The following is a 13659-nucleotide window of genomic DNA, read 5'->3' on the forward strand; positions in this document are numbered from 1 at the left end:
ACACACACACACACTCACGCACACACACACACTCACACACATTCACACACACACACGCATGCACACACACATACAAACTCACACAAACGCGTGCATGCACGCGCACACAGACACATACACACCTTGAACCATCAACCCAGACTGTTTAGATGTCAGCATCACACTAGCATACAGGTGCACCATATTCAAAATGATATCCAAATGCCAACACACGCTTCCTGGTATTTCCATATCCACACTAAGGTTCCACACAAGCACACACGCGCACACACACAGACACACGCACACGCACCGTCTTTGTCTGTGCAATGGCTGTAATATGTGTACTATGTGTGTAATATGTGTGTGTTTCCAGAAGCGGGAAGCGTTCTGCCAGCTGCTCCAGCTGATGAAGAACAAACATTCCAACCAGGACGAGCCAGATATGATCTCTGTCTTCATAGGCACCTGGAACATGGGTGAGACGCACACACACACACACACACCACACACACACACAGGCACACACACACACACACACACACAGGCACACACACACACACATACACACACACACACACAGGCACACACACACACCACACAACACACACACACAGGCACACGCCACACACCACACACCACACACACACACACACACACAGGCACACGCACACACCACACACCACACACCACACACACACACTATGGGGGGTGGAAAGTGCCACTTATTTGCTAACTGAGCAGACACACGTGACGAACGTCCCCACGTGACCACGTGTGCTATTCACTAACGTAGCTAACCCAGCAAACGCTCGTCAGGGCCGGGGGTACTTGAGCACATGTGCTATTCGCGTACGTAGCTAACGTCGCTACTTGAGCACGTGTGCTATTCGCATACGTAGCTAACGTCGCTACGTGAGCACTTGTGCTACAGTAGGTCCCCACTCATCCGAACCCAACAGGACCGCAGGTCGTTCGTATCTCTGAAATATCCGGATGACTGGAACATATGTTAAAATGCACCAAATTCAATAAGTGGTAGCCTATACTTGTTTCATATAGACTCATAATAGACCAATAAATACCCTTAATTACTTGTGAAAATGCATCAAAATTGCAATCAAATAGCCAACTAAACTCATATAGCCTAGCCTATAATAGACCTACAGTAGCCTATAATAAAATAACCGAATTTCCACTTGAGTGCGTGCTTTGATCAAATACAGTACTTTATTCTCAAATGAGGCTTACGCTGCATCGATAGGCTACTGTATTCGCAGAACAACATGGTATAGCCTAAAAACAACCCAACATTAGAACAATTAGAGCAAATGATAATCAATAAATAAATAAATGAAATGACAGACAAGTTGTAGTGTCTTAGGCTATTGTAGCCTAAAAGAAAGTCTCTAAAACAACAGATGTAGGCTAACGTGGCCTAGGCTGTAGGCTATTATTTAACAAATACAGTAGGTCTAGGCTAATCTACATGCTCACAACACGTCTGTGTTCCTGAAGTCCATTAACTGGGAACGAAAAAAGACTCGATGCTCCTCTGCTTCAGGTTGCTGATGCGCTTTCTGGCTACCAAGGAATGCAGCTCTCGCGCAGCAGACTCGTTTGCGTTTTGCGTTTGGTGGTGTAGCCTACTTCATTGTAGGAATAATAAGTATGGCTACAACTACACACAGGCCACAAAATACAATAACAAAATACAGACAACAGTGGCCACTAATGATTTTCTTTTCATTTTGGTAGGCTATCAGGGCCTTTTCCAGGACTGTCAAATACGCCTATAGACAAAGGCTATCCGATTAATAAATGCACGGCACTAAACTTCTGGTATATACAGTATGTATAACGTGTTAGGCCTAGCCTAAGCTTACTTTAGTGCACAGAAAACATTGCCTTTGCCCTTTAGGTCCCTTTATATCTGTAGCCTAATTGTTATTGTTGTTGTTATTATTTTACTATGTCGAATGATTTGCCTGTGTGCTGCGTGCACCATTGCATTCCTGCACCATCATTTATTTAATGTATTTCGTTACATAAAAACGAATAATGTAGGCCACAACTAGGCTACACACATAGGATATAGATAAAATGTAGTGTAAAACACACACAAAAACAGCGTAAAACGCAGACCGCGGTTGAAATCTATCAATTTGAAGCTCAGGATAATTCCTAACCGTGACAGCCCTATGGTTGACAAGTAGTCATACTGAACAATACACTTTTTGGCCTTTGGTTTTGTGGCGGCATTTTTGATATTTTTACTTATTGTTTATTTTGTATAGGTTACTCTTTAGTTAAAAAAATCTGATTCTTAACTTGAATCAAATACTTTTCTACCATATTATTCCCTATGAGCCAGGTTATGACATAAGAGGCTGACAGAAAGCCTACTGGGCTATCAGGATCAAAAAACATTTATTTTGCCAATGAGCCTACTTCACAATATACTACGAATTTTCTTTCGGCCCATGGTGCATAACACAGATGGAGACATATTAGACAGGATGCAGGGACAATGTAAATAAATATAACACCAGTGAGTTAGCTAGGCTACTACCACAGCACTTGGCGTGGCTGGAGAACATAAGCTAAGCCAAATGACGGTGGCAATAATAATATAACATAATTTATCTTGTCAGCAACACACAGTAAGCACAATAGTAGGAATAATAACATATATTAACCAGGTTATCTAATAGTAGCCTGCTATTATTTAGGCTCAATAATCTAACGTTAAGTTGTCATATCACTGATCTCACTGGACAGAGGCTGGCTAGCCATATCAGAGCTAACAAGAGAACTAGCAGCTTAAGTAACCTAATGATGGTGACGGCGACGTTCCTCAATACCACTCGTGGACAAGTAGCGACGTTAGCTACGTTCGCAATACCACGCGTGGACAAGTAGCGACGTTCGTCAGGTTTGTCTTCTCAGTTAGCAAATCCACACGGGCCATAATTACGTGAGCTAACGTGAGCCACGCGAATGCCGCGACCAATGCACACATTGCTGACTTACTTCAGGCCGCCGCCGTCGCTAGGACAAAACGTCGTGAGTCACGTCAGTCCTCCTATCAAAATACAATGGGAGTCGAATGGATTTCACTCACGTAAACACGTACGTTGGTCAGCTCCGTATGCAGCTCAGTTCGCTCCGTGCGGTAAGAAATGGCACATTTCACCCCCCATAACACACAGGCACACGCCACACACACACACACACACACACACACACACACACATGACACTCACACCCACACCACTCACACACAACAAACACCACACACACCACACACCACACACACACACCACACACCACACACACACACACAACACACACACGCACACACACACACCTACACCTATCTCTTTGGCTAAGGCGCTCTCATGTCACATGTACGTGTGCGTGCAGGTGTTTGCTTCAGGCTTCGTGCTCCTGGGTGTTAGTCATGTTGAGGTGGTTCTCATGTGTTCAGGCTCCGTGCTCCTGGGTGTTAGTCATGTTGAGATGGTTCTCATGTGTTCAGGCTCCGTGCTCCTGGGTGTTAGTCATGTTGAGGTGGTTCTCATGTGTTCAGGCTCCGTGCTCTTGGGTGTTAGTCATGTTGAGGTGGTTCTCATGTGTTCAGGCTCCGTGCTCCTGGGTGTAAGTCATGTTGAGATGGTTCTCATGTGTTCAGGCTCCGTGCTCCTGGGTGTTAGTCATGTTGAGGTGGTTCTCATGTGTTCAGGCTCCGTGCTCCTGGGTGTTAGTCATGTTGAGATGGTTCTCATGTGTTCAGGCTCCGTGCTCCTGGGTGTTAGTCATGTTGAGGTGGTTCTCATGTGTTCAGGCTCCGTGCTCCTGGGTGTTAGTCATGTTGAGGTGGTTCTCATGTGTTCAGGCTCCGTGCTCCTGGGTGTTAGTCATGTTGAGGTGGTTCTCATGTGTTCAGGCTCCGTGCTCCTGGGTGTAAGTCATGTTGAGATGGTTCTCATGTGTTCAGGCTCCGTGCTCCTGGGTGTTAGTCATGTTGAGGTGGTTCTCATGTGTTCAGGCTCCGTGCTCCTGGGTGTTAGTCATGTTGAGGTGGTTCTCATGTGTTCAGGCTCCGTGCTCCTGGGTGTAAGTCATGTTGAGATGGTTCTCATGTGTTCAGGCTCAGTGCTCCTGGGTGTTAGTCATGTTGAGGTGGTTCTCATGTGTTCAGGCTCCGTGCCGGCCCCCAAGGCTCTGGGCTCCTGGGTGCTGTGTCGAGGCCTGGGGAAGACCCTGGACGAGATGACGGTCACCATCCCTCATGACCTCTACGTGTTCGGGACCCAGGAGAACTCCGTCTGCGACCGCGAGTGGTTGGAGTCTCTCCGCGCCACCCTGAAGGACCAGACAGAACTGGACTACAAACCGGTAGGCAGAGAGGGGAACTGGACTACAAACCGGTAGGCAGAGAGGGGAACTGGACTACAAACCGGTAGGCAGAGAGGGGAACTGGACTACAAACTGGTAGGCAGAGAGAAACCCAAAAAAACTATGATGAAAGTTATTCATCAGTGACCTTTATTTAGTTATTGTCACAATACGATAACTAAATAAAATTTTAAAAAAACGAATTTATGATGACAAAAACTATGATGAAATCTACTGACATTTAAGGAGAGACAATTTGGGAAGAGGTCCAATCAGAATGCTGAGATTTCGGTGAAAGTCGTGTCGCACGCTGAACAACCCTGGAACAGGCAGGAGAGTGAGCAGATAGACATGCTGTCCATCAGTCCCAGAGAGGCTTCCTCCAGGAGTTTACATGAGGTTAGAAACTCTAGAGAAATGCTTAAATACGTTACCATTCGATTTTGGTCTACTAAATCTACTGTATGCTATTAAGTCAACTAAAACTTTACTAAACTAAAACACTTCAGATGACTAAAATATGACTAAAACTAAATAGCATTTTAGTCTAAAGATTATGACTAAAATTAAATCTAAATTTGCTGTCAAAATTGCCGAGCCATTAAGCAGGAGAGGAACTGGACTACAAACCAGTAAACAGAGAGAGGAACTGGACTACAAACCAGTAAACAGAGAGAGGAACTGAACTACAAACCAGTAAACAGAGAGAGGAACTGGACTACAAACCAGTAAACAGAGAGGAACTGGACTACAAACCAGTAAAGAGAGAGGAACTGAACTACAAACCAGTAAACAGAGAGAGGAACTGGACTACAAACCAGTAAACAGAGGGAGGATCTGAACTACAAACCAGTAAACAGAGAGAGGAACTGAACTACAAACCAGTAAACAGAGAGAGGAACTGGACTACAAACCAGTAAAGAGAGAGGAACTGAACTACAAACCAGTAAACAGAGAGAGGAACTGGACTACAAACCAGTAAACAGAGAGAGGAACTGGACTACAAACCAGTAAACAGAGAGAGGAACTGAACTACAAACCAGTAAACAGAGAGAGGTGGAGAATAGAGAGAGTGTGTGATGTTTTCTCCTCATGTTGACTAATGCGTTCTGCTGGGTTCTCCTGGGTTCTAGATCGCTGTCCAGACACTGTGGAACATCAAATTGGCCGTGCTGGTGAAGCCGGAACATGAGAACCGTATCAGCCACGTGGGAGTGTCCAGTGTTAAGACCGGCATAGCCAACACTCTGGGTAACACACACACACACATGCGCACACACACACACACACCAGAACCCACCGTTCTCACATGAATCCCACCATTCTGTTTGTATTGTGTTGTTGTTTTGTTTACATTCTGTTTGTATTGTGTTGTGTTGTTTACATTCTGTTTGTATTGTGTTGTGTTGTTTACATTCTGTTTGTATTGTGTTGTTGTGTTTACACTCTGTTTGTATTGTGGTCTTGTGTTGTTTACATTCTGTTTGTATTGTGGTCTTGTGTTGTTTACATTCTGTTCATATTGTGGTCTTGTGTTGTTTACATTCTGTTTTTTATTGTGGTCTTGTGTTGTTCATACTCAGTTTGTATTGTGGTCTTGTGTTGTTTGCATTCTGTTTGTATTGTGTTTACATCTGTGCTGCTTGTCTTTGTGTTTCCCAGGTAACAAAGGGGCGGTGGGCGTGTCTTTCATGTTCAACGGGACGTCCTTCGGCTTCGTCAACTGTCACCTCACCTCAGGAAACGAGAAGATCACCAGGTACACACACACACACACACACACACACACACTGTCACCTCAACTCAGGAAACGAGAAGATCACCAGGTACACACACACACACACACTCACTGTCATCTCACCTCAGGAAACGAGAAAATCACCAGGTACACACACACACACACACACACACACACACACACTGTCACCACACCTCAGGAAACGAGAAAACCACCAGGTACACACACACACACACACACACACTGTCACCTCACCTCAGGAAACGAGAAGATCACCAGGTACACACACACACACACACACCCACACACACACACACACACACACACACACACACACACACACACACTGTCACCTCACCTCAGGAAACAAGATCACAAGGTACACACACACACACTGTCACCTCACCTCAGGAAACGAGAAAATCAGCAGGTACACACACACACACACACACACACACACTGTCACCTCACCTCAGGAAACAAGAAGATCACCAGGTATACACACACACACACACTGTCACCTCACCTCAGGAAACGAGAAGATCCCCAGGTACACACACACACACACACACACACACACACACACTGTCACCTCACCTTAGGAAACGAGAAGATCACCAGGTACACACACACACACACGTTGAGCCGTGCCCTGTCCCCTGTAGGAGGAACCAGAACTACGTGGACATCCTGCGTCTGCTCTCTCTGGGAGACAAGCAGCTGAGCTCCTTCGACATCTCTCTCCGCTTCACACACCTCTTCTGGCTGGGAGACCTCAACTACCGCCTGGACATGGACATCCAGGTACACACACGCACACACGCACGCACACACTCACACACACGCACGCACGCATGCACACACTCACACACGCATGCACGCACGCACACACACACCCTCTCACACACACACACACACACACACACATACACACACTCACACATACACACACACACACTGTTTGGGAGAGTGTTTCTGTAGAACCCACCCCTGTCCTTGTCCCCCGACTGGTAGGAGATCCTGAACTACATCAACAGGAAGGAGTTTGACCCCCTGCTGAAGGTGGACCAGCTCAACCTGGAGAGGGAGAAGAACAAGGTGTTCCTGCGCTTTGGTCAGTCAGGAGAGGGTGAGCCCTGTCCTTGTTGGACAGGGACAGGGACACCACAGACGCATAGGGGTTGTGTTTATACTGGTCCTGTGGTCCACTGGAGGACATGGCGGCGTAGCGCTGAGGCTCTGGGGGAGCCAACCTGCACGGCAGCCGGACGCATTTGGAATCGGTGCATTCGATAGGTCGAGAGCTTTATGCCAGACCATGTGTCTCTGTGATCTTCTCATGTCTAGATATGGTCGTTTCAATCCCACCCATTCACAATGAATGGTGGGAAATTTTCACTCCAGAGCCAAAAAATGAATGGAGGTGAATGGGCGGACATGTTTGGCCGGCTCTGTGGCGCCCCCCTCGGGTCACAGCCAGCGGGGGGTAGTGTGGTGCACTCCGGGCTCTCCCCCCACACACCCCAGTCCAAACCCTGTGTCTCTAGCACCCCCACACAGGGAGCTCTCCCCTCACACCCCAGTCCAAACCCTGTGTCTCTAGCACCCCCACACACCCCAGTCCAAACCCTGTGTCTCTAGCACCCCCACACACCCCAGTCCAAACCCTGTGTCTCTAGCACCCCCACAGGGAGCTCTCCCCTCACACCCCAGTCCAAACCCTGTGTCTCTAGCACCCCCACACACCCCAGTCCAAACCCTGTGTCTCTAGCACCCCCACACACCCCAGTCCAAACCCTGTGTCTCTAGCACCCCCACACACCCCAGTCCAAACCCTGTGTCTCTAGCACCCCCACAGGGAGCTCTCCCCTCACACCCCAGTCCAAACCCTGTGTCTCTAGCACCCCCACACACCCCAGTCCAAACCCTATGTCTCTAGCACCCCCACACAGGGAGCTGAAAGTTGGCTCAAAATTTTGTTTTCTTGTCGTTAATTCATAGGCCCACCCTGTGATTTGGATTTGCTCCAAAATGTAACGGGTTCCTCCTTGGCCCATGCAACACCCCTAACACAAATAACAAACAAACAGAATCACTCACTAACTCACACCCGCCATCCAAAACATTACTCTTACTTACTAGCGCATTGACTGTGGGCAGAGGTAATAAGGAAGTCATGTTTAGTATGTGGCCCTCTGTCCTTGCTGTGACTGGGCATCCCCAGACTCTGGCGGTCTTATTAGTACAAGAGCACAGAGCCAAAACCACAACAAATGCTTCACACTGTCCCCATACTGTACCATACGCTAGGCTCTGTATCTTCGCCTGGTCCGACCATCCCGTTCTCGCGAGCTCACATTCTGTTTCACATTTCGGAGCGAAGCAGTCATACCAGGCTAACTGTATCTATTCCTCTGACATTAGGCAAGGCCAAGCTCAAAACAATGTAGCACACCTAATCTGCACCAGAATGTCTTGGTTTGCTTCACTATCAAGAGTTTGTTTCGCATTTCTTGAAAATAGCCTTAGATCCAAAATGCCTTAGATCCAAAATGCCTTACATCCAAAATGCCTTACATCCAAAATGCCTTACATCCAAAATGCCTTACATGCCTTACCTTACTGTACATCCAAACCATTTTTTTCTAAACCAATGTTTTATCAAACATGCTGACATTGCGTTTCTCATGGCTGGTCAGTGTGGAATGGGTGTGATGCGGTCAGTGTGGAATGGGTGTGACGCGGTCAGTGTGGAATGGGTCTGACGCGGTCAGTGTGGAATGGGTGTGACGCGGTCAGTGTGGAATGGGTGTGATGCGGTCAGTGTGGAATGGGTGTGACGCGGTCAGTGTGGAATGGGTCTGACGCGGTCAGTGTGGAATGGGTGTGACGCGGTCAGTGTGGAATGGGTGTGACGCGGTCAGTGTGGGCGGGGGTTCTGATGGTCGTTGTGTTTGTGTAGCGGAGGAGGAGATCTCCTATCCCCCCACCTACCGCTACGAACGAGGCTCCCGAGACACATATGTCTGGCAGAAACAGAAGGCTACAGGGGTAGGTACACACACACACACACACACACACACACACGTTATACAGAAATTCAGGAATTAGATTCCATGTTCATGTCTTCCCATGGGGACAACTCTGTCGTCCCTCAGATGCGGACGAACGTCCCCTCGTGGTGTGACCGGATCCTGTGGAAGTCCTACCCAGAGACCCACATCGTCTGCAACTCCTACGGTGAGACCCTCCACCAGACAGACTGCTGGGGCCAGAGTCCGCTGGAGCAACGCTGGTCACACAGCAACAAGTCCCCTAGTACTGCACTAATACTGTAATAATACTGCACTAATACTGTAATAATACTGCACCAATACTGCACTAATACTACAACAATACTGTACTAATACTGTACTAAAACAGTATTAATACTGCACTAATACTGTAATAATACTGTAATAATACCGCACTAATACTGTACTAATACTGTAATGATACTGTAATAATACCGCACTAATACTGTAATAATACTGTAATAATACCGCACTAATACTGTACTAATACCGCACTAATACTGTACTAATACTGTACTAATGCTGTACAAGCACAATAACCATAATAATATGACATTTTAAATAACCCTAATAACATTACATTTTAGCATTGTTTACATCATAACCCCACTTCAGTGATTAGATTAGATATGTCCTGTTGAAGATCATAGAAGATCAAGTTTCAGGAGATCAGCGTGTTGCTTCCAGACGTGTTACTGGAGATCCGGCTCAGAGCTGAGCCATTTCTCCTCAGTAAACACAGCTCTGCTTATCAATACACATGATGAACATGGAGGTGCATGCTGGGAGGAAGTCATGTGTGTTCTCTGTGTCCCAGGCTGTGATGGGAGGAAGTGATGTGTGTTCTCTGTGTCCCAGGCTGTACAGATGACATCGTCACCAGTGACCACTCACCGGTGTTCGCTACCTTCGAGGTGGGAGTGACGTCGCAGTTTGTATCTAAGAAAGGTATGTCTGCTCCTCAAACCACGGCAGGGCATGGTTTCTTTAAAAACCTCTTAAATCGGGGCGACTGAGGCTCAGGAGGCAGAGCGGGTTGTCCAATGACCGCAGGGTTGACGGTTCGAATCCCGACGACTCCTCCTGTCCGCATGTCCTCAGGCAAGACACTGAACCCCAAATTGCTCCCAGTGAGCAGGCTGGCACCTTGCATGGCAGCTGCTGTCATTGGTGTGTGAATGTGTGTGTGAATGTGCGCGGTCAGTCTATTCACCTGATCCAAAGTGACTGTTTTGACCTAGTCTTGGGATTAAGCACCTTGCTCAAGGGCACAACGGTAGGCAATGGTTGTCAAGTGGCCCTGCCCAGTCTTGAACCGACGACCTTTCGGTCACTGGTCAGTTGCTCTAACCACCAGGCTACCAGCGCCCTCCCTGCCTGAGCCTCCATGTCTAGAGATGTCTGTCTCCCTCCTCCATTCTCCCCTTCTAACACACCTCCTCTCTCCTCCTCTCTCCCCCTCCACTCCGCGCTCCCTCCCCAGGGCTGCCCAAGTCCTCGGAGCAGGCCTACATCGAGTTTGAGAGCATTGAGGCCATTGTGAAGACGGCCAGCAGAACCAAGTTCTTTATCGAGTTCTACTCCACCTGCCTGGAGGGTGAGTCTCACACACACACACACACACACACACACACACACACTTGCTCATGGTAGTCCATGGTATCCGATGATGACCTCTAGGTCTGTTTGGTTTGGTGGGTTTGGGTGGGCCTGTTGTGAGGGTTAGGGGGCTAGACCAGGAGACAGCTGGGTTAGGGTTAGGGGGTTAGGGGGCTAGACCAGGAGACAGCTGGGTTAGGGTTAGGGGGTTAGGGGGCTAGACCAGGAGACAGCTGGGTTAGGGTTAGGGGGTTAGGGGGCTAGACCAGGAGACAGCTGGGTTAGGGGGTTAGGGGGCTAGACCAGGAGACAGCTGGGTTAGGGGGTTAGGGGGCTAGACCAGGAGACAGCTGGGTTAGGGTTACGGGGTTAGGGGGCCAGACCAGGAGACAGCTGGGTTAGGGGGTTAGGGGGCTAGACCAGGAGACAGCTGGGTTAGGGGGTTAGGGGGCTAGACCAGGAGACAGCTGGGTTAGGGTTAGGGGGTTAGACCAGGAGACAGCTGGGTTAGGGGGTTAGGGGGCTAGACCAGGAGACAGCTGGGTTAGGGGGTTAGGGGGCTAGACCAGGAGACAGCTGGGTTACGGGGTTAGGGGGTTAGGGGGCTGGACCAGGAGACAGCTGGGTTAGGGGGTTAGACCAGGAGACAGCTGGGTTAGGGGGTTAGGGGGCTAGACCAGGAGACAGCTGGGTTAGGGGGTTAGGGGGTTAGACCAGGAGACAGCTGGGTTACGGGGTTAGGGGGCTAGACCAGGAGACAGCTGGGTTAGGGGGTTAGACCAGGAGACAGCTGGGTTAGGGGGTTAGACCAGGAGACAGCTGGGTTAGGGGGTTAGACCAGGAGACAGCTGGGTTAGGGGGCTAGACCAGGAGACAGCTGGGTTAGGGTTAGGGGGTTAGGGGGCTAGACCAGGAGACAGCTGGGTTAGGGTTAGGGGGTTAGGGGGTTAGACCAGGAGACAGCTGGGTTAGGGTTAGGGGGTTAGGGGGTTAGACCAGGAGACAGCTGGGTTAGGGTTAGGGGGTTAGGGGGTTAGACCAGGAGACAGCTGGGTTAGGGGGTTAGACCAGGAGACAGCTGGGTTAGGGGGTTAGGGGGCTAGACCAGGAGACAGCTGGGTTAGGGGGTTAGGGAGTTAGGGGGCTAGACCAGGAGACAGCTGGGTTAGGGGGTTAGGGGGCTAGACCAGGAGACAGCTGGGTTAGGGGGTTAGGGGGCTAGACCAGGAGACAGCTGGGTTAGGGGGCTAGACCAGGAGACAGCTGGGTTAGGGGGTTAGGGGGCTAGACCAGGAGACAGCTGGGTTAGGGGGTTAGGGGGCTAGACCAGGAGACAGCTGGGTTAGGGGGTTAGGGGGCTAGACCAGGAGACAGCTGGGTTAGGGTTAGGGGGTTAGGGGGCTAGACCAGGAGACAGCTGGGTTAGGGGGTTAGGGGGCTAGACCAGGAGACAGCTGGGTTAGGGGGTTAGGGGGCTAGACCAGGAGACAGCTGGGTTAGGGGGTTAGGGGGCTAGACCAGGAGACAGCTGGGTTAGGGGGTTAGGGGGTTAGACCAGGAGACAGCTGGGTTAGGGTTAGGGGGTTAGGGGGCTAGACCAGGAGACAGCTGGGTTAGGGTTAGGGGGTTAGGGGGCTAGACCAGGAAACAGCTGTCCGTCAGGCCGTTGACCGGCTCTTTAATATGAAGCTCAACACGGACTTACAAACAAAAGGTTCTTTTGGACATAAGGAAGATGAGATGTGTCATGAGGCAGCTCCCTAGCAGCCATCTTGTCTTCTGGGTTCTCTAGCAGCCATCTTGTCCCCTGGGTTCTCTAGCAGCCCTCTTGTCCCCTGGGGTTTGAAACAGTCTCTTCTCTGGCCACTGGCTGATTCCAGGGGTCAGCCCCGGTCACTCAGCTCCCAGCCCACAGCCTGAGGGGTTATGGGAGCTGTAGTTCCAGAGCGGGCGTCCATTTTGCGGCCATGTCCCTGGTCAAAATAACCTCTCTCCCCTCGTCTCTCTGTCTCGGTGTCTGTAGAGTTTAAGAAGAGTTATGAGAACGACAGCCAGAGCAGCGACAACGTCAACTTCCTGCGCGTGGGCTGGTCCAATAAGCAGTTGACCACGCTCAAGCCCCTCCTCTCCGAGATCGAGTACCTCCAGGACCAACACTTGCTCCTCACCGTCAAGTCACTGGACGGATACGAGTCCTACGGTACGGCTGTGTGTGTGGGTGGGTGGGTGGGTGTGTGTGTGTGCGTGTTTGTGTGTGCGTGCGTGCACATGTGAGCTTACCTGTGTGTGTGTCGGTGCAGGAGAGTGTGTGTTGGCCCTGAAGTCGATGATCGGGAGCACGGCCCAGCAGTTCCACACCTACCTGTCCCACCGCGGAGAGGAGACGGGCAACATCCGGGGCTCCATGAGGGTCCGCGTGCCGGCGGAGAGGATGGGCACCAGGGAGAGACTCTACGGTCAGTCTGAAGTGTGTGTGTGTGTGTGTGTGTGTGTGTGTGCGTGTGTGCGTGTGTGCGTGCGTGCGTGCGTGTATGCGTGTGTGTGTGTGTATTGTGTGTGTGTGCGTGTGTGTTTATTGTGTTTGTGTGTGCGTGTGTGTGTGTATTGTGTGTGTGTGTGTGCATGTGTGTGTGTGTGTGTGTGTGTGTGTGTTTGATCCTGTATGATTGCTTGTTTCAGAGTGGATCAGTGTGGATAAGGATGAGACAGGAGGACCTAAAGGCAGAAGCACCCTGCTCCCCCGCTCCGGACACGACTACGTCAAGTGAGTAAAAACACCCTCTGGCCCAGTTTGAGTTAGCATGTTCGTTAGCATGATCTAACCCCCATCCTGAGTTAGCATGTTCGTTAGCATGATCTAACCCCCAT

The 13659-nt window shown here is 49.7% G+C and overlaps 1 protein-coding gene across 1 annotated transcript in view; it reads left to right on the plus strand.

Moving 5' to 3' along the window:
- inppl1a (inositol polyphosphate phosphatase-like 1a) overlaps positions 1-13659 on the plus strand; it is a 69115-nt gene that overhangs the window by 45937 nt on the left and 9519 nt on the right. The window contains 13 exon segments of the mRNA XM_084441353.1: positions 356-458; positions 4184-4380; positions 5514-5631; positions 6043-6139; positions 6784-6922; positions 7133-7232; positions 9081-9169; positions 9277-9358; positions 10051-10140; positions 10676-10789; positions 12815-12991; positions 13092-13247; positions 13471-13555. Coding sequence (XP_084297479.1) covers positions 356-458; positions 4184-4380; positions 5514-5631; positions 6043-6139; positions 6784-6922; positions 7133-7232; positions 9081-9169; positions 9277-9358; positions 10051-10140; positions 10676-10789; positions 12815-12991; positions 13092-13247; positions 13471-13555 — 1547 coding nt within the window.

This window comes from Borostomias antarcticus, assembly GCF_949987555.1.
Source record: "Borostomias antarcticus genome assembly, chromosome: 1".
Taxonomy (NCBI): domain Eukaryota; kingdom Metazoa; phylum Chordata; class Actinopteri; order Stomiiformes; family Stomiidae; genus Borostomias; species Borostomias antarcticus.